The sequence below is a fragment of the Podarcis pityusensis genome, assembly GCF_964106645.2.
Source record: "Podarcis pityusensis genome assembly, chromosome: 4".
NCBI lineage: Eukaryota > Metazoa > Chordata > Lepidosauria > Squamata > Lacertidae > Podarcis > Podarcis pityusensis.
This window is the reverse complement of record NC_138027.1, coordinates 23,824,539-23,845,690: the sequence shown is the minus strand read 5'-3', so window position 1 is coordinate 23,845,690 and position 21,152 is coordinate 23,824,539. Positions and strand designations below refer to the sequence as shown.

The 21,152-nt window shown below is 41.0% G+C and overlaps 1 protein-coding gene across 1 annotated transcript in view; it reads left to right on the top strand.

The window, feature by feature from the left end:
• The first annotated feature begins 79 nt into the window (after positions 1–79).
• The window catches only part of XPO4 (exportin 4), a 63,428-nt gene continuing 42,355 nt past the window's right edge, over positions 80–21,152 (top strand). Inside the window, exons 1-4 of the mRNA XM_081002539.1 lie at positions 80–180; positions 11,002–11,107; positions 12,289–12,430; positions 13,712–13,850. Of these exons, the coding sequence (XP_080858665.1) occupies positions 103–180; positions 11,002–11,107; positions 12,289–12,430; positions 13,712–13,850 (465 nt within the window). The 5' untranslated portion in view covers positions 80–102. The remainder of the gene's footprint in view (positions 181–11,001; positions 11,108–12,288; positions 12,431–13,711; positions 13,851–21,152) is intronic.

Genomic DNA, 21,152 nt, shown 5'->3' with positions numbered 1-21,152 from the left:
CGCCCCTCCCTCCCCTCTCTCCTTCCGCGCCCGCGCCGGGGATTGGCTGGGCTGCCGCCTCGTCCCAGAATGCAGTGCATGGCGCGTCATTGAAGAGAGACCATGATGGCGGCGGCCGCGGCGGCGGGGGGAGCCCCCGAGGTGATCGCCCAGCTGGAGAACGCGGCCAAAGTGCTGATGGTGAGGGCGGCGCGGCGGCGGGCGGAGCGGGCAGGCTGGGCGACCGAGGGCGCGGCGGGGAGCGGGGCGGCCCCTCCGACCCCCAGTTGATCCCTCTGGGCGGGGGAGACGCCGCGAGTGCCCCTTCTTCCTCCCTTGCAGGCTCCCTTGCAGGCTCCTTCCTCGGAGAGGGACTCCGCGGGGCTGCGCCTCCTTCCGCGCGGTGCCGCGGAAATCTCGCCGCTGCCCTCTTTTTTCCTCCGAAGCTGCAGCCCCGTGCGCGCTGGCTATGGGAGCAAGTCCCATGGACCCCCCTCCGCGAGGGGGGACTTGCTCCCCAGCAAACGGGCGTAGGATGGTGCTGCTAGTACTTCTCTGCTTTGGGGCCCCTTCTCCCTCCACAACCCTTTCGCTTCCTTTATCATTGCTTCGGGCTCCTGCTCCTTTCTGCACCATCATAGCCTCTGCTTCCCAAATCCTCTCCATTTCACTCCTGTACCCACGTGCTCAGATCCTTGCTATCGGCTGTTCCACCACTCTTTGCTCTGCTCCTTTTTTCATTTTAGAAACATTTTTTCCTGCTGCGCATCTGCTACAATCAGTATAAAACGACATATTCCTTCCCCTTTTTTTGGCCAACTGGTGAATGCCCCCACCCCCACCCCCACCCCCACCCCGCCTCTGTCTCTGCAAGCCAACCTTCATGTGCCTGGGTTACATAAATCTTAAGATGCTTGTTCCATTTGCTTGTTCTCCTCAACAGTCAAGGCACCTGGAAAATCTGGGCTTGAATAGCAAAACCTTTCCACCTATTAGTATTGCCTGTGCAAAGAGAAAACTGTTCCTTCAATCAGTGTTTAAAAGCTTTGTGTGAAACAAGGCAGTCAGTCACTTTGTCAGTCTGTTGTTAGCATTGAAGCTATCAATGCCCCCACCTCCACCCAGGTACACTTGTTTACTCCGGTAGAATTTTGATGGTTTGGGCTTTGTGGGATTGTGACCATTAATTTTTTTAACATTTTGTGTGTGTGTGGAAAGTGCTTTGCAGTGTAACTTGTTGCATCTTCTGCACACACCCCCAAAACACTTGCAACCAGCCTCGTATTTCATAGTTTTCCTGGTAGCCATAGGTGTCCAGGAATGCCATAGATGCGTGTGAGTTGACTGAATAGCCCACTTGGTTTCTCTGCCTGACTCTGAAGAAGCCAGAGCTGCATAGAAATGCAAAGGGCTAGTAGAAAAGTGCCGGTTCTCTCCTTCCAGGAGCATAGCTAGATCCTTAAAAGGACTTATACCCATGACACACATTGGTGTATGCTAATTTATTTGTTTAGGTAAAATCTTAGGCAAACTTTGAGGGGGGGGGGAGAAACTACTTTGTAAGAATTTTCTTAAAGTTGATGTTTAAAAACAGGAGGAAGGCACAGGAGGTATGGGGTCCTGTGCAAATGGTCCACACAACCTGTGCTTTAACATCTCCATCATTTCTGTGCCTGTTTGCTTTATAGAAGTCTTTTTTAAAAACAACAACCAAGCCTTTCAATAGGTTTCCATGTAGGCCTTTAAGGATGAGTCTTGTCCTCATGAGCAGCCATGAAAATGCAGGCCTTATAGCAGGCTGCTAAAATTTGTTTTGCAGGCTAGTAACTTTTCTGTGATTATTGACAAAGCAATAAAATGCTAGAGAAATAGATAAATCTGTCAGCTAAAAGTATCCTCCAGCTGAAGAACTATGCCATAATAATATTGCCAAAATGTCAAAAAGTTATTGCATATTCTCCCAAAATACAAGAAGGCGAGTCATTGGTATTCCACTATACAAGTGGGAAACTAATGCTCTGAATTGGTAATTAATATTTTCTCATAGTCTTCTACGTGAGCAGTTTTTATGTAAGCATATGTTTACCACACAAGCATCACACAATCTGCCGTACTACCCTGCAAGCAGTAGATATTGATCAATTGCTTAACAATTATACATTAATGCATAGCATGGATGAAAACCTTACCTAGTATGTGTATGTTTTGCGTCCTGTTCTTTCTTTAAACAGGCTGGTTGGTTTGTCTGTGGCTATCTTTCCTGCTCCTCATTACAACCCTTTGAGGTAGATTAGGCTCCCATTGGATCTAAGGTGTAGAATGTGGATGTATGATTTAATCTGATTTTAGTTTATAGTTGACTTTATATTTTGAATGATTTAAAGAGTTTTATGGTTTTTACTGATAGCTTTATTTTATTATTTTTGTTAAAAAACCTCAAAGCAGTTTGCAAACAAGCAGCATATAAATTTTATGAAATATTTTAAAGCAAATAATAAGATCACCTAGCAAGCTTAATGTACAAGGGGAAATTTCAACCCAGGTATCTCTGGTTTACCCACTGCACTTGTGAACATGTGGTGATATGTAGAAAATCTGTGCTTGAAGGAAGTATTGGATTGCTTTATTCTTAATATTTCAGCTTCATTTGTTGTAGACTTGCTGATGGTAATTTTTTTCTTTAAACTATTTAAATATCTGACAGTACCCTTTTTTTTAATGGGTGGGTTAGCAATTATTGGACAAGAGCAGGCGGCTTGTGGAGGGGAGGGGACTTCTGTATAGTTAGAAACAATGAAGCACTAGAGGCAAACAGGGTTTCACTTCCAATTCAGGCATGTCTCAAATGTAAACACAATTCTCTTGGTGCATATCTTTCACTTAAAAGGTCGGTAGTTTGTGTACTTTCTTGTTGTAGAGAACAGTCTTTGTGGCTAAGCTGTTTCTACTCTGCAGATTTAAAATCTGTGGATACCTTTCCTGGGGTTTACTATAGATAAGGAAATCTGAGTGAAAAGTCTGGGTTATTATCTTTTGCCAAGAGTTAATAGTACACAGGATAAATTATTTAGCACAGACTTTGGTTTAGGAGTGATTTATGCCTGCTTATATGGGAATGCACTCTATATTTCACTACTAAGCACACATTTATTTCTCTGTGCAAGACATGCGTTTGAACAATACACTGTATTGGTTCATGTTTTACTGAAAATGTGCGCAGATATTAAAGGCATTATGATATTATAAAGACTTCCCAAACTCTAAACTGAAATAGAACATCAGATTTGAATGTTTTGAACAAAGCAGGAAACTTTTGCAGGAACTTTTGCACTAAATAAGCTACACTCTGAATCCTTCTAAGGAGCTGTGGAAGAAATCTGCTTAATACTGTAATTGAGACTCGGAGATATTTGCAGAGGACTGTAGATTCTGTGTTGGGTGAATGAGTATAAAGTGAGCTATGATTTAATTTGTACCCCTTTGCCAGTGCCATTAAGAGTGTGACCCAACAAGTCCAGAGTACTTCAAGAGGAGGCAAGACACAAAAGCCCATTAATGGTATTATTGAAAGAAATTTTCATTGTGTACAGCTATTCATATCAGCAGAACACACCAGGTGTGCTCTGTTTATGCACATGCTCCCAGTCTCTTACAAATGCAGATCACAACAAGGTTGTACAGACAAAAGCCTTGCCTGATAGGAAAGTACTATTTTTAAAGCAAACAGTCTTCATGATTGTGGGATGTGTATGTGGGAGGTTACTTCTATGATAGCTATGCCTAGTTTTCTAATTCAGACTAGAACATTACAGACTGGAAGGCTAAAATAATTTACAAAACTTTGGTAGCAAAACATTAGAAAAGGAGTGTTTTTAATATATACCTTGGCATTCTTCCCATGCCTTCTGTGCTTTTATTTGAGTTAATAGCAACTTTCTTTGATGCCAAAGTGCATCCCTTGATTGCAGTTCAGAAGTTCACGAGTTTCCCATTGCTTGCTCTTGATGAGCAAATTTCCCTGATTTTGTGGTACCTTCTCCATAGCTGACAAAAGGAAAGTTGTGCATATGGGTCTATTCTTCTTTATGCTTCACTTCTACATATGTTAACAAGGGAACGGGTTTTTAATGAAACAACAAAGTACAGTTTTGCATTTCAGGGGGGTTGGACCAGGTGACCCTTAGAGTCCTGTAAGCACTACAATTCTGTGATTTTAAACGTGTTTGTTGTTCTTTCTTTCTTTCTATCTTTCTTTTTATGTTAATATTTTTCCAGAAAGTCTGCATGATTTATTGTATTTTTAATATTTCGTTGGAAGCCGCCCAGAGTGGCTGGGTATAAATTTTATTATTATTATTATTATTATTAATATTAATATTAATATTAATATTAATATTATTATTATTAATAATTTTATATGATTGAAATGACTATTTTACATGTATCGAAACAATTCCATAATTGCTTCTGTAAAAGTATTTGTTGTTAAGGCGTAGATATGTGTCTTACACCTCAGTTATTAGCAAGTCAGTTTGGAAGCAAAGCTAACCAATAATGGTGGAATTTACTTGCAATTAACCCCTTCTTCCCCACATAGACATTTTATGTGGTCAAATATGGGAAGGAGCTGAATCTCGCAGGACTAGTGAGAGCACATGGGATTTTCCAGTTCAGTTGTTTGCTTTTTCCTGCTGTGGTAGAGTTGAAAGAGATGGGAGGGGCACGATAGCCTGAGGCCCATTCCTGATTTTTCTGTGGACACAATTCTTAGGGGGCATATTGCCCAACCTGGGGAATAAATGGCTTTAAAATTTCAACCTTTGCCAGTAGTTCCTTGAGGTTGTGAAAATCGCACACCAGAGTTTTTTTTTTTTTAGAGTTTTGATAAATCTCCATCTCTTTCAATATTCAGAAACATAGCATTCAGAACACAACAGTAAAAGTGGGCTGCAAAATCATCTGAAAGCTTCTTTTAATCCAAGGAAGCTTAACTTGTAGACCCTCTTACCTGCAATTCGGCTACGACTCTCATCATTCCTGATCATTGGATGCTAATTGGGGCTGATGGGAGTTGTAATAATAAATAGAGCAACATCTGGAGGGCCACAAGTTAGCCACCCCTGTTTTAAAGGAGCAAATCGTTTTTACTAATAAGAAACCTACATAATGCATAAGTATATTGGGCATCTCAATGGAATAATGGGTGAAGGGTGGCTGAAAAGGAATTTCCATTTCTATTTGTTTCTGCTGGTTTACAAGTCCCGTGCCTAACCTTATATGATGCCAAGTGATGGAAAGATGTGTGTAGTTTGGGCCAAACCACTTTAGAAGGCCAAATGGGATTTCTTGGCAGTCTGGAGGATCCCCAGTGTTGCTGTAGCACTTTCATGAATTTGAGTTTTTTAACGAAACATGTCTGTCTCTTAAAGACCTGACAGTTTAACTACTAAAGTTTCCCAGTATTTGCTTGGGCAGATTTTTTTGCCAAGTTATTAGGCCCTCCCTGTTATGGTGAATGAAGGCTTTTGAGTTTTACTGTTGTCTATGACAATCAGCTCAAATTGAAAAGGTGTGAAGACAGAGGAAGCCAGACACTCTGTAGACAGGAGATTTCTTGTTCAGTTATCTATGCTAATTGATTGATGCAAGAGATTTCAGCTTAAAAACAAGGCTGGGAGAGTATAGGGTAGAGCTTGTACCTTTTCTCTTTGATGAGGTTTATATAAGCAGAATGGTAAAAGTTCTGTGTGCATTTCTATGAAATTTAAATTTCATCTGGCTGAAGAAGAGCCTTTGTTAAACAAATGCTTATTATGTTTCTCAAAGTTGAACCTACGCATGTTTACGCAGAAGCAGACACCACTGAGTTCTGTGGATCATATTCCCAGGTAAATTTACAAAGGATCGCAGTCTTAGAATCACAGTATAGTGTTAGCAACAGTTGGACAACAGGTAGTATTTTGTACCTAGAATATAGAAGATTTCTCACATCTGCTACACATGCACACCCCTTTTGAATAGACACCTTAATTCACTATTTGAACTTTCAGTAAATAAGGTTCATATCATGCCATTAGGTACCATGATACCATCATTGGTCAGATCATTTAACATAGATACGTAGAGGCTAATGAAGGAGGAAACCCATTGCAGTTTTGAACCAATCTTTATAATTTGTTGCTGTTATCATGGTGGGACTGGGCTTTGCAGCTGGCTGTTAGAAACCAAAAATTCAAAACCTAGCCCAGCCATTCATTATAGGCAGAACCCTGCTTCCGATATGAAATGATACTTGCTGGATATTTGAAGGTGTTGGAAGTACCTGACAAGAGTAGGGACAGTACACAGTGGTTTTGTATGTAATCATCATGCAAAATGAAAGCAAGCATGATTAAGCCTTTGAGAAAGGTCTGCTGTCCTCAGCTACAACATTCTTTCTTGGGTACATGTCTTTAAAGTGGAGCCTTGGATGCCAATTTACACACTAAAATCAAATTTGCTCACATGCAGAAACACTGGCTATCTGAAATATTCCTTTAACAGGCATTATTGTTATCTGGCTATCATTTGCCGCTGACTTGTTTAGACAGGATCTTTAACTTACAGTGCTGGCTTCCTGTTTTCTCCCAGATCCAGCACAAGCCTGCCCTTGCCTTCAAAGACCTTCATGGCCTTGTTCTCCTTGAATTTGTGTCAATATCTTACTGGAGAGTCCAGCACTAGCTCATGGGGTCTGGAGGCAAAGGCACCGGAGGGCGGTCTCGCTCCTTTGCGCTGAGGTTCTCCCCTAAATTTCTTCTTTTTAAAGTGTTTTTAAGTCCAATTCTAGTGTGAGGAAACCCCCTTTTGTGCCGCTGCGCCTCTGCTCCTGGGAAATCCACCCGAGTAGGGCAACTTACGCCTCCTGTTGCTCCTGCTTCGCCTCTCCAGGTGCCGGGTCTGTCTCGAGCAGCTCAGAGCTCAAACTCTGACCCGACGCTGAGCACGCTGTTCCGGAAGCCTTCTCTCTTCTCTTCAATTCTCTTTGGCTTGGCACAACTCCCTAGTTCTCATGCTAGCTATTGTAGTCTGCAGCTAAACTTAAATGCACCTGACTGAAGCAACTGCATTCTGCTTCCTTGTCTCCATTTGCCTCTCCTTCCCTTTGTGTTTCCCTGTTTCAATTTCGAGAAAACAGTTGTTACAACAGTAAACAACACATAACTTGTCCTGACAAAATTGCAGGTTTTTTATAAAAAAAAATCATGCCATGTGTTAAATTTTCAGTGGATGTATTACACTTTCTTGTGGTAAAATAAAACATATGCTTGTACTGTCTTTCCAAAAGTTTAATACTTATCATGTATTTTTATTATGATCCCATGTGGATCAGTTGAATTCAAAACAAATTTTAAACGTCAGGAATAAAACCTCAACATTGGCTTTATGGTGCTGGCAAAGGGGGAAAGCAAGATTGATTGAAACTAGTTTTTCATTTTATAATTGGCATATTGTATAGTTATTATAGTTGATTAAACACTGGTTTGCCACCAAATGGAGTTTGTATGCAACTTAGGCGCACAATCAGGGCATTTCCTTGTGTATTATACATGCCCCTTGCAATGCTTAGAGACAAGTGGGAGGGAGGCTGATAGATATGTCTATCTCTCCTGTACATATGCAAGAATACCAAACAAAATAATTTACTTGAAGATTAAAGCCAGGGTCAAAAGAACCATGAAATTCTTTCAGCTTGTTTTTATTGAACAGCAGCCTCCAAACTGAGGACAGTTTCAAAAGTACTTGGGTATGATATGCATGTGTTTTGTGTATGTGTGATCTGTTTGATGAAAATATTCATCTGGGGTAGTACAAACTTCTTGTATGAGCCTGTTACTCTTTAGATTCTTGCCTCGGTGCCCAAACTTTCCATAATTTGCCATCAAAGTAGACCTTTTTTGACATTTGTGATGCTTGACCAAAAGGGTGTATTTTACCCAGTAACATTTTAAATATATATTTATATATATATATATTATATGTATATATTATCAATTTCTATAAATATAAAGAAAAACAACTTTTGTTCATGGAGAGCATGAGTACAGCATCAAATTACTTAGGTATTACTTAACACAGCTACTTCAAGGAAAAACATCCACCATAAAGTTTCATGTACGATAAGCATCTCTGTACCCGTTTATATAACTAATGGATGGAAACCAAGTTACATCAAAATGATCACGTTTAGACATGCCTCTTATTTTTACCCAGTAACTTGATATTTTGCATAGAGAGACACACTTTAACTCAGCTGGCTTGACTAGAGGGTAATGGACGAAGTTTTAATACAGAATTGACATAGACTTTTATCATGTGTTGGGTTTAATTGTTGTCCTCTCTGGCTTCTCCTTTCCCACTGGTGGCTGCTATCTTCTGCCTTGCATGTGACTCAGGTCCTTGTTGATATCTTTGTTGTTAAGTGGATATATTTGTTCTTGTGTATTGGCTGTTGTTACAAGTTGTATCCAGCTAAGTCATGGCTCATGGCTCAGTCGGTAGAACATGAGACACTTAATCTCAGGGTCATGGGTCCAAGCCCCACATTGGACAAAAGATTCCTGCATTTCAGGGGGTTCACTGGGTTTAGTGGCTCTTGTGGTCCCTTCTCACTCTACAATTCTGATTCTTTGACTCATAAGTCATGCTCAGAGTAGACCAGCTGATATCAGTGGACTAATATTAGTCAAACCCATTGATTTTAGCTCGAGTATGACTTAGTTCATTTACGTTAAGTTCAGTGTTAAATTTCAGCTTATGATTAGGAACACTACTAAAAATCCTCACTTGTCAAATAAGCTCTCAAAGAGTGGAGAACCTGTGACCTTCCAGATGTTGTAGGACTGAAACTCCCATCAGCCCTAGCCAACAAAAACCTGCGGGATCACAGGCTTCTCATTCCTGATGCACGAGAACTGAATAACTTACAGCTTCTTGTATAGGCTATCTTCTCATTGACCTGTCTTTTTAATAAAATTACAGAGCACTTGTAATATTTTGCACCAGTAAAAATATACTTGCCTGCTTTTTTGCCAATGAACACATTCTTATTTCCTCATTCAGTCTCCAGTCCTAAGAAATATATTCTTTATAATCACGAGCAAGTTGGAACTTGGGTAAAAGAATTATTTCTCTGTAGCCAGTGACTCATAACAGTACAATAGCAAATAATATTTTGTTTGCAAGCAATCAGTGTGGTTATAGGCTGTCTTCGAGGGATAGACATGTGTGTATTAAATAGTGTATTCAACTGTGTCTTGCAGGTTAAAAGGTAGTTTGAAAGTTAATAATGGCCACTTAGTTGAAAATTCATCTGATGGAAAGCTACTTGATTATTATAAATCCTTAAATTCCATAATATACCTTCAGATACATATGCTAGTTGTGTATGAATGCTTGCGGTGCCATGCTTTTCAGATTCTGAATAAGTTTTGTTTACTACTTGTACAACAAGATTCTAAAGGCATCGTATTTGTATACTGTACAATATTGTGTAGTATAGCATAGCATGCTTGTAGCAGAATACACTTACACAAGCTTCCGCAGCTTCTGAAGCTCCTGCAGCCAATCAGAAGCCGTCCTTTGGTTTCTGAATGTTTTGGAAGTCGATGGACTTCCGGAGCAGATTCTGTTCAACTTCCAAGGTACGGCTGTATTTAATTTCAGGATCCTCACAATTGCTAGAGTTTTAAACTCTTTTAATAAGGTGTTTTTAAATCACTGTAAGCAAACGAGGGTCCTTTTGGTGAAGAAATGGAATAATAATTGTTATCAGAATGATCTGTAGAACATCAAAACCTTGAGCTGACCAGACTTTATTGGCAAGTTGCATTGTGTTGTGTGTTTTCACATGGCATATGCTGACCTTACACTAGAGCAAGAGTTCCAAAACCCTGGAATGTGGGGCTCGAACCCACAACCCTGAGATTAAGAGTCTCATTCTCTACTGACTAAGCTATCCCTCTGCAGTGTGTCTGTGAAGAACACGTAAAATTTTTAATTCTATAGAATTCAAATTGCACTGCAATAAAATGCAAGAAAGAAAGAAAAGGAGCGATACAAATTCAATTAAAAATGGTACGGCATTCAACGCATCACATTACAGTTGCAACTGCGGACAGGAAAACAACCATCAAGTGGTCTTTCAATACCATCAACCATTTTCAAGTGGTCTGTGGGGAAAATGTTTGAGAGCCACTGCACTAGAGGGCAGTATTTTACTGCTAAAGACCTTGTTGTTGGCTTCTTGAAAGTTCAGATCTAACGAATCTTCAGTTTGCAACATTGCTGTTCTTCCCCCCCCCCCTTAAAAAAAACAAAAAACAAACGTTCGCTAGGAAATATGATACTACTATATTCAGGTTCTCCCTGTCGAGGACCAAATATGTCTTCAGTGCAGGAGAAGTTAAATCAGTTTGTAGGTAGCAAGGATACTAAATGGCAGCTTATAGCTGGAACCCAGAAGTCTTAGCTGACTCCTTTTAACACCGGTATTTTTGATACTAAATTCTTTTACCAGTATTTGAAGTTCTCTCAGCTATTCAGCTGAACAAGCTATTTGCTGTGCTCTTGGCAAGAATGAAGGAACTGAAGAAGTAGTGCATTGGCTTTTACTGGGAGTTCTGCTGCTACTGTATTGCTTGGGATGGATCTGAATCACAGGCGGTCTCTGAATCTGTTTTAGGGAATTTTTGTAATTATATTTGAATGCTGATTAATGTTCGTTGTTTTGTAGCCTTTCCTGGGATCATGAATGTGAAAAAGTGCTATAAATATATATTTTAAAAATCTGATCATCATAATAATCTTTTATATTATTATTTTAAAGAAAAACACACCAAAATAGCCTTCAGTTAAGTGTAGTCATCTTTCTGCCCATGAAAATAGGGACTTGTGGTTATTCTTAACATGGGTTTACACTGGAAACAGAAGGTTCCTCCTCCCCTCCAATATATTGAAGCAAACTATCTATTTTCTCTTTAGGCACCACCTTCCATGGTCAATAATGAACAACGTCAGCATGCTGAACACATATTCTTATCATTTAGAAAATCAAAATCGCCATTTGCTGTTTGCAAGCATATTTTAGGTAAGTCCTTATGTGTGTATTCAGCTGAATATTCAAAGTGTATCAGTAAGACAGATTCATTGGCCCATTACATCGCTTGCCTCTTTGTGTGTTGGTGTGTTTGAGAAATTCTGCTGTCTGCGTGCCAGATTGGACCTGGGGTTTTCACTCTGCAGTCCTTTGCACACTTAACCAAAGAGTAAGTTGCCCCAGATATCAGTGGGGCTCCTCAGCCCCTGATTTAAAGGTCAATATTCACTGAAACGGGGGGAATTGAGTTAGGGACCAGCAAGTCCACTCTTTTGCCAGCTGTAACAAGCAAGACACCAATTTATGTAATTCTCTGTAAATCATTGTCACTGCCCTGGCACCCTGTGGTGTCATTTTGTTATGAATTAGTTGCTTTCGGTGATGATGGTTTTGGGTTTTTAAATGTTTGTCTTGCTTTTTTCCACCAATGGTGCTCAAAGTAGCTTACAGCAATTGGCAGATATTAAACCAAAATTGAAACAAAAATTACATTTTTTAAAGAAAAATCTGTTTAATTAAAAGAGCACCTTACAAACATAAAAGAGCCGAATTGAACAAAAAATTGAGTTACATGGCGCCTAAATTACAGTGATGTTCGCACCAAGCAGTTTTCACTGGGGAAGGTATTTCAGAGACATAGTGCCAGTACAGAAAAGGCTCTGGGTAGTGTCCAGCAAAGTCATACACAGAGTAGACCCTGCCTTTTGTCTCTAGTCAGCATCCACCTGGCTTGAAAAAGCAAGGGCACCCAAAAATGATGTTCTAAATCAGGCTTCCTCAACCTCGGCCCTCCAGATGTTTTTTGCCTGCAACTCCCATGATCCCTAGCTAGCAGAACCAGTGGTCAGGGATGATGGGAATTGTAGTCTCAAAACATCTGGAGGGCCGAGGTTGAGGAAGCCTGCTCTAAATCACCCTTCTCTAACCTGGCACCCTCAGTGCAGTGCTGGCTGTGTCTGATGGGAGCATCTAGAGGGCACCAGGTTGGGGAAGCCTGCTTTAAATGAAAAAACATTATGACCTGCCAGTTGCCACTTAATTCTGATTGGGAAGCCCTTTTAACGTGCTCGGTTTGTGCTAACTGTGTTTAATCGTGGCGGGTTTGTGTAACCAGTGCCTTCTAGGTTAGTTCCTGTGGATTGCAAACTTACCATTTTGGATCTCTCCGGCAGAAACTAGTAAAGTGGACTATGTCCTTTTTCAAGCTGCCACGGCGATCATGGAAGCAGTTGTACGAGAATGGATTCTGTTGGAAAAAAGTAGCATCGAGTCCCTACGAACATTCCTTTTAACATATGTCTTACAAAGACCTAAGTAAGTAGTACTGCTAAAAAAAAACAAGTGTGCCAGTTCTAAAAAAATACTGTAAGTGTTCCTGTTCAGAAATATGGAACCCAGTCAATGAGAAAATGCCTTCTGTTTTCATGGGGAGGAGCATAGTTTATTGATAAGATCATGTGGTTTGCATGCAGAAAGCTGCGGGTTTCAGGTAGCAGGTGACAGGGAAAACTCCTTGCCAGAGAGCTGTAGAGAGCTGCTCCCAACCAGTATAGACAAGATTTGACTAGATAGACCAATGACTTGAGTCCCTATCTGCATATACATATAAAACAGTAGCATGCCACTTTCAACAGTCGCAGCTTCCCCCAAGGAATCCTGGGAACTGTAGTATTTTAAGCTTCCTGAGAGTTGTTAGGAGACCCCTATTCCCCTCACAGAGCTACAGTTCCCAGAGTTCCCTGGAAAGAGGAACTGGCTGTTAAACCACTTCTGTTGTCTGCAGGGTTTTCTGCTTTGCCAACACATTCCCCACAGGAAGCATGCTGCCAAAATAGAGCACAGCAGGATTGAACTCCGCACTCCTGCCCATCAGCTGACATTGCTCAGCAGCGGGCCGGTCCACTGTCCCTCAAACCTTGTGGGAGGCCGGACTATAATTTGAAGGGAAAAAATGAACAAATTCCTATGCCCCACAAATAACCCAGAGATGCATTTTAAATAAAAGGACACATTCTACTCGTGTAAAAACACGCTGATTCCCAGACCATCTGTGGGCCAGATTGAGAAGGCTATTGGGCCGGATCTGACCCACAACTAGATGATCCTCAGGTTCCCTTCCAGCTCTACAATTCTATGAGATTGTAAAATCATTGGCATTCTATTCAGTCAGATGGATGCTGTCTGTGCTACTTATATTAACCATGGGGAATTCAATACCATAGGGGCTAAAGAAGTTTGCAGTAACTTAAAAGAAACATCTCTCAGAGATTGCAGCTAATGTTCCAGATAACGTGCAACAATTAATGCACAAGAGAACCAGGCTCAAAGCAGCGGCAGACCAAACAATTCAGTTCCAGGGGTGGGGTGGGGGGAACCTTTGGTCCACTAGATGTTACTGAACTACAACTCCCATCAGCCCCAGCAAGCATTTTCAAAGGCCAAGGGTGATGGGTTGTAGTTCGGCAACATCTAGAGGACCAAAGGTTCCTATCCCTGCTCTACTCCAAGAGCAGTACAGCTAAGGATTTTACTTTATAAGTCTTAGAACAGTTGCCTTGATTCTGAATATTAATTTTTTGAATTTTTTATTTGCAGCCTCCAGAAGTATGTGCGGGAGCAGATATTGTTAGCCGTAGCGGTAATAGTGAAACGAGGGTCCTTAGACAAATCAATTGAATGCAAGAGCATTTTTCATGAAGTCAGCCAGTTGATAAGCAGCGGCAACCCCACAGTGGTAAGTTCCTGCTTTTTAAAATGTATTTCAACCCATCTGCCCAAACCTTTCCTCGCAAACTTAAGGCACTTAAAAACTGAATCTGGTGAGTTGCACCTGGTGAGGCCTGGTCTACACATGCAGCAGAATGTGGTTGCACAGTGCACTATGTCTGTTCAGCCTGCATCTGAGAAATCATATACTTGTGATTTTCCTGCAAGTAGAAAGTTAGCACAGCAGAGAGTGGAGTGGGATGGAATACCCTTTTTTTCTGATATTCTGGAGCTTTACTTGGCAAGGATTGCTAAAACCTGTAGTTTGAAGAGACAGCCCACTTGACCACTTCATCCTGCTGCGTCTGTAGGCCAGGCTGAAGTTGTTGCTTGAGTAGAATTTTGCCATTAAGTGGGAAAAATGAACTAGCAATTGTGAAATGAATTTAGTTATGGTATGGTAATAAGTTAAATCCCACTACTCTGCCACGAAGTGAGATCATTATGCTTTGATTCAAATTTGACACTTAAATACAACACAAGGGATATGTTATTCTCCCAGTGATTCATTGTAGAGCTCTCATTCACATTATTAATGTGACAACTTCATTTGAATGTTAGCACTGAAGCACTGAACTTGTTTGAAGAGCCACAACAGTTTGATATCAAAGTGGATTTTCCATTGGCAAGCATTGTTTCCCTTGCACTCAGTTCAATTTGCATCTGTCCCTTGCTGTGTCCTGTCTATGATTCAGCTGTTGGAATTGTCTGAGGGAAGACCTTTTCCATTCCCTGGGGAAGTGGTGTGGTCGGGCCGAAGGGGTGGGTGTGTGCCGGCACAGAACTGAAAATGGCAATACAAAATTTACTCGTGTTACATTCTTAGAATCCAATGAGGAAATATCCTCCAGCCTCTCTGAAGCTCTAAATAGATTTCCAGTACCTTATTTCCACTTGTGTGCCTTTAGAGTTCAATTCCACACACTAAGCCAGAAGATAAGGTTTAAAAAGTTCCGTTGTGGAAATAAGCCATCTAGATTTCAAACTGAAACCTTTCCTAGTTAAAGCCAAATAAGTTGAAATGCTTATCTGCGACTAATGCTTGTCCAAAGATAAGATTTGTATGTTTGTTTTCCCCAGATGAAATCTATGCTACAGGTTCTGTGAGCCAACTAACAAAAAATACTGAAGGGTGTGTAGTGAGAATAATGCAACTCCTATCGCAATGCTACAAAAAGCACAAATATGTATAAAACCCAAATCATTGCTTGAAGGGGGGTGTGGGTGTGTATGTATACAGTTGTGCCTTGGATCCCAAACACCTTGGTACTCAAACATTTTGGCTCCTGAATGCCGGAAACTGGAGTGTTCTGGTTTGCAAACGTTCTTTTGGAACCTGAATATGCGACGGGGCTTCTGCGGCTTCTGATTGGCTTCCTGCAGCCAATCAGAAGCCACACTTTGGTTTCCTAACATTTTGGAAGTCGAACTGATTTCCGAAACGGATTCCGTTCGACTTCCAAGGTTCAACTGTATAGGAACTGCTGGCTTTTGCATGGTTAGAATGTAGCCCACTATACAAAGGGACTCTGGCTCTCCCCACTTTCCCTCTGGCCCTGACCACTGCTGGCATGTGGCCCCTAGAATGTTGTACACAGTGGACTAAGAAGGGTTCCTTGTCCTTGTTTTCGGGAGGGAAGCTATGCGGGAAGCCTTTAGACCAGCGTGGGAGCAATTGGGGTAACAACTGAAGAGGCCCCAGATTTGCATCATGCAATAACAGCCAGGTCAAAGAGCACTTTGAGTTTTCCCAAAGAACCCAACAAAGTCCTGCATGTGATGTAGAGCAGTGCTGGATCAGCTCTGTTTTTTCAGGAGCAATTCTTGGGGACAGATCTTCTCCGGATCGTTGCTCAGGGGTTGGGAGTGTGTATCTTGCCACACAAATTGAGCCATTTGTGAATTAGTCAGTCTCCACAATAAAGTGTGTTTTATCAAACAGAAAATGTTCTCACTTTTACAGAGCAAGCGTACTCAAGTGTACCATTCTATGCAAACACATGCATTTTTAATTACATGGATCTCGTGTACCGAATTGGGAAGAGATGCAATATTGCATGTGTTGATTATTTCTGCTTTATAACTGGAAAACATTTTTCTATTCCTTACAAGTAAAATTGGGCAATATTTTTTTTGAGCCGTTAATTCACAGGAGTACCAGGCACCACATAGAATTGATTCAGAGGCCTAATTCTGCTCATTGACCATCATTGATGAAAAGGTTTACACATTTCTGGTTATTCAAAAAGCCCTTGATGAACTGCAAAATACATCTTATACAGAGGTGTCTAAAACACCATTCACTTGTTCTATGAGCTGAGGAGGGTGGACCAAACTGCCTATATAACTAGAAGCACCAATCATGAAAGTTTCTACCTCTTGTAATCTGTTGCACTATAGCCTGCTTCAGTCTCTGATGGACAGAGCTTCTGCTAAAAAGCCAGTGACTAATTTTAGTCAGCTTAATTCATGCTTTCCATCACTGATTCCAAGATGCTGAGGAAATGTATGTGGGAGAGACTCCTCTTAACCACAGATGCCTGCAGTTCCTTGGCCCTGGACCTTGGTACTCTTTCTGCTTTTGCTATTTGAAGGATTCCCCTTTCTGAGACCTAAAGTACAAATGCATCATACTCTCGTGTGTGTGTGTGTGTTGCTTCCTTGCTTCTAGCTGCCTGGGGAGCTGCCTCATATTAATACATAAAAATAGTCTGCTCAATATGTCAAACACTGCTTCTAATGTGTTGAGTGAGCTGTGTACTCTTGGAAAGTTTCAAAGCAGAGGAGGAGGGTAAAGGTGTTCATGATGGGCTGTGGAAAACTTTGGAACGGGTTGAAATCAGCATTTCGGTAAAGGATTGTGATAAACTGGAACTAAAAATTTGTTCCTCTCCCGCATAAAATGTGTTCTAAGGAAGCAATTTTTAAAAACACTTTGTAATTGAACAAAATCTCATCCCAGTTTTGTTTTTTAAAAATTGAATTTATTTAAGTACAGTCATGAAGCAAAAGTTTCAGTGAAAAATTCTGAGCCAGCTGTTACATTTTGTGTCCTTTGGGGGTGCCTTATTAATAGCATGAGAGATAGAAGCTCTGTTCAGCTATAACACGAACCTGTGGTTTGCTGCTACACAGACCAGCCTCATGTTCCTCCTCCCCCTTGCACTTTGCAGATCAAGTTGCTACTTTTATTGTTGCATTTGAACGTTAAACTATGGTTTGTGCCTGCCCTCCAAACCAGGATTGGGCCCCACTGTTTGAAGCTGGTTTGTGTTCTGCTTTGGAACAGTAGCACAACCACAGTATGTCCGTTTGGATGCAGTGTTTTGTGGAAATGGGCAAAGGAAGTTACTCGTGGGATCTGAACTTGCACAGAGCAAGTTCTGATTTTGGAAATTTAAAAGCTTGAAAACCCTAACCTACTAGGAAATGTATAGAGGGGTAACTCTTTAAAGTGGAAGAAGAGGATCTGAGAACATGCAAGCAAGCTGCTTCTTTATGTATCGAGAACCAGACCAAACAGTTTCAGAGGAAAATTGCAGCAGCATCACCACGCAAAACTAACTCATTTGTTATAGACAGAACAAAGTGGAATGGATGACAGTTAGAAATCTTGCCAGTGGGAATATATTGTTCCCGTCACTGAAGCAGGGAAGAAGGCAGGCTATCACTTGGAGCAATTTTGTCCATGAAGTGCCTTGTAAATTTGTAAAACAGGCTGCACAGTGAATGCTGGCAAACATTAGCGCTGCTAACTTTAACAGAGGTTGACATCGAAACGTGGTAGCAGCCACTGATAGAAAGGGCGTCACATTGTAGTCTAGAATATAGTTCAGTACACATAGGACAGTTCGGCCATATTGGAATTGATAAGCGCGCGTCCCCACCCTTGATAACAGTTCTACTATGAAGCAATGGAACCCCTAAGGCTTTGTACCGATGCTTTTTCTATATAAAGCAGAAGTGGAGTCTTGAAACATTTTATTTATTGCGTTTATACATGACCTTGTTGCCAAGTCACCCAAGATGGTTTGCAATCTTAAAATATCAAAGCAAATGATACAGAACGGCAGAGCAGAGTCCTTCCAGGCTGACTGATGGTCCTTTGGGGACCATTTGGCATGATCTCCCTGGTCTGGGCCTTCCTCACATCTGCCTTCCTTCGGGGCACACAGATCTGAAGTAGCAAGAGGGTGAAGGGGCACAAGCGACCTGATAGTTGCTTCAGGAGCAGTGGTATGTGGCCCATAGGAGCCTGCTTCTTTTCTTCCTTCCCTCAGGGCACACAGATCTTAAGTTTTATGATCTAGAAGGGACCTGTCCCTTCACTCCAGTTGTAAAAGACGCCAGGCAAAAACATTCCTCTTCAGTTAGGCCTTTGCTGTCAAAATCTATGACCTTTTAAACGTACGTGGGGTGTGGGTGTGTTATTTTTTAATTATTATTATTATGCTACACATTTTTGTGGGGGGTCCTTTTGGTGCATGATTTTACTTTGTAAACCACCCTGTGATCTTCAGACGGTGGGCAGTATATACATTTAGTAAATCAAAACGTAAAATAAAATAACCTGTGTTTTATAAATTGGATCTGGAAATAGTGCAACAGCAAACGAAAGCCCAAGGGGCTTCTTCATGCTTACCCTTCTTCTCTAAGGCCCAGATTAGTAATGTTGGTGCTTTCCGCCCACAACATGCAAGGGAAAAGGAAGGGGAAGCAAAATTGCATAGCCCACAGACAGATGGCACAACGAAACCTCATGTATTAAAGCAGGTAATTTAGTACAAAGATAAATAAACAAGGCATGGTTCAGTAAGAGACCTATATAAATACTAATACGTGTAAACTGTATAAAAATAGATAACCCAATGCAATTTCAAGAAGTGTTGCCAAATTTAGCCCTCTTCAGGCATCTGTGCTCCTGTTACTAATAGTGTTTTGAAGAAAAATGAAAATACATCGAGAAAAGATAAATGGAGCAGTCTGTCAATGGACCAGTTTTGTGTAATTAGGTCTTAAGCGAGAGAAGCTGGGGAGCTGGTGGGTGCTGATTGATAGGCCAGTGTGCTGTAGCAACTAGAGTGCTGGACTAGGGCCTAGGAGACGAGATTCAAATCCCCACGAAGCTCAGTGGATGACCCTGGGCCAACCAGCACCTCATAGCGTAGCCTCCCTCACAGGGATGTTGTGAGGGAAAGCTCCTCCTTGAAGGAAAACTGAGATATCAAGGTAGTAATAAATACTAGAAAAAGAAAATAAAGGTGAACGCTTTGTTGTTATGTTACACTAACCTATTTAAAGCCACAAATGTTTATAGTGGGGTTTTTTCTTTGCTAGCCTGCTTAACTGTCTGTGGTTACCACTTTTATTTATTTATTTCCATTCATGACTAGTTTAACATAGAGGAAAGAAATAAAAAGTGATAGCCTTAAAATAAAAACATCAGCAGTAAAAACAATTTCCTATGTAAGAATAATTCTAAATTCAGTAAGGCTACGGACTGGAATTATTGGGCATTGATATCAGAGCACCCTAAGCTGAGAGATGGTTGTCTAGACACGATGCCTGTAGCTGAAAGGGGAGAAATGTCTCCGGTTAACCAGTTACCTCTTGTTTTCATGCAGCTACATACATACACCCTAGTTTATGAACCTGAATTTGTGTGTTGATTCCTTGTTTGGTCTATTGTTAACTACTTGATGACATGCTAACTCAAACTCTTAACTAATGTTTTTTTAAAAAATTATCACCCGAATGCATAATTCAGCTGTAATGAAATTCAATTCAAGTCACATTTACTCAGTGTGCAGGATTTCTTGGGGAGATCCTTCTTTTCTGAAAAGCACCCATTCAACACCCAGCTAGCGCAGAGAGCGTGTGTGAGGGTTCTCATTGACTTGAGTAGCAGCTGGATTTAACCCCAGAACATCTAAACAGTACATATGATTCAGGATTGACTGAAAAAGAGAAGCTGTATTTACCACTTTTTCATCTGAGGAACGTTGCATAAGGACAAGGACTTAAAACAAAAAGCTACTTGTTGAAGTTGCTGTTCTAGAAAACGGTTTGCTTCCAGAACGCCCATGTTAGTTCCAGAGCTTCCTTGTTTCACTGTGCCTGCTTCCTCCCGCTGTATTAGTTGCAAGTAATTCTTGAGTGGTGTTATCAAATACTTCCTGCGTTCTTAGACATCAGCTAACAATGACAATATGGATTTCACAGAAGCATTTCAGAAGAACAGCCACCCTATAAATCATCTTGGCAGTGTCTGAAAATGATTTAAGACAGCAGGATTAGCTTCAGATGCTGCGATAACACAACTGTGAAGCCTCTTGGCCCTAAGTGCAGCACTCTCTTTGCTTTAGATATAAAGAGGAAAACACACATACACACAGGCATTTTCCAAAGGGATTTCACTGTTTTCTGTTTTGAGAAGCACTAGCAAAGGCAACTGGTCAAAGCAAAGCGATCCTTCTTCGCCTGCTGCGGACTAGGATGCACATGTCCGATGGAGACACAACAGTTTTAGCTGCCGAAATTAATTCTCCGATCAGATTCTGTGTTTTGGACAGGTGTGCACTCTCCCCTCTATTTTCCTAAACAGTCTTTGAACTCTTATCCCTTTCATCCTCTGTAACCTAACCACTCTCAAATAAAGCGGTGCGCGTATGCCATTGACAGTCCCAGACACAAGTGTGAAATCCCTTCAAACATTCATTCTGGCTTTATCATTCAGTTTAAGTGACATTCTTTTCTGAAGGCACGAGTCACACTTTTGGTAAGAGCACGGCAGCATGCAGAAATAATTCATACTATTTCTCTTATAATAAAAGAGTGTATATATATATTTATATATATATTGCAAAGTAGCATTGTTGGGTTCATTAGATCCTAAATTTAAACAACAATCATAATTGTCTGGGACCACTTTTCTTCCACTGGGTGTCTGATTGCCCAGTTAATCTCTCTTAGCACATTCTCATTGATCTTCTGTTAGAGCAGCTGAAAGTCTCTTTTAAGCATGGCAAACTTTTATAAAGTATATTCCTGGTAGTAAAGCCCAACTGGGGTAAGTGCCAGGCTATTCTAAGAGACAATTCACTCTGCAAACAAGAGAACTATTTTATTTTGTCAGATGGGGTTATTGTTTGGGTATGTAGTTTGTTCATGTGGTGGAACTAATGAAATTTCTGGTGGGTGAGACAAACTAGTTTCATGAGGTACAATCTTTACTGGTATGAAGCTAATGTACTGTCTCCAGTTACACACT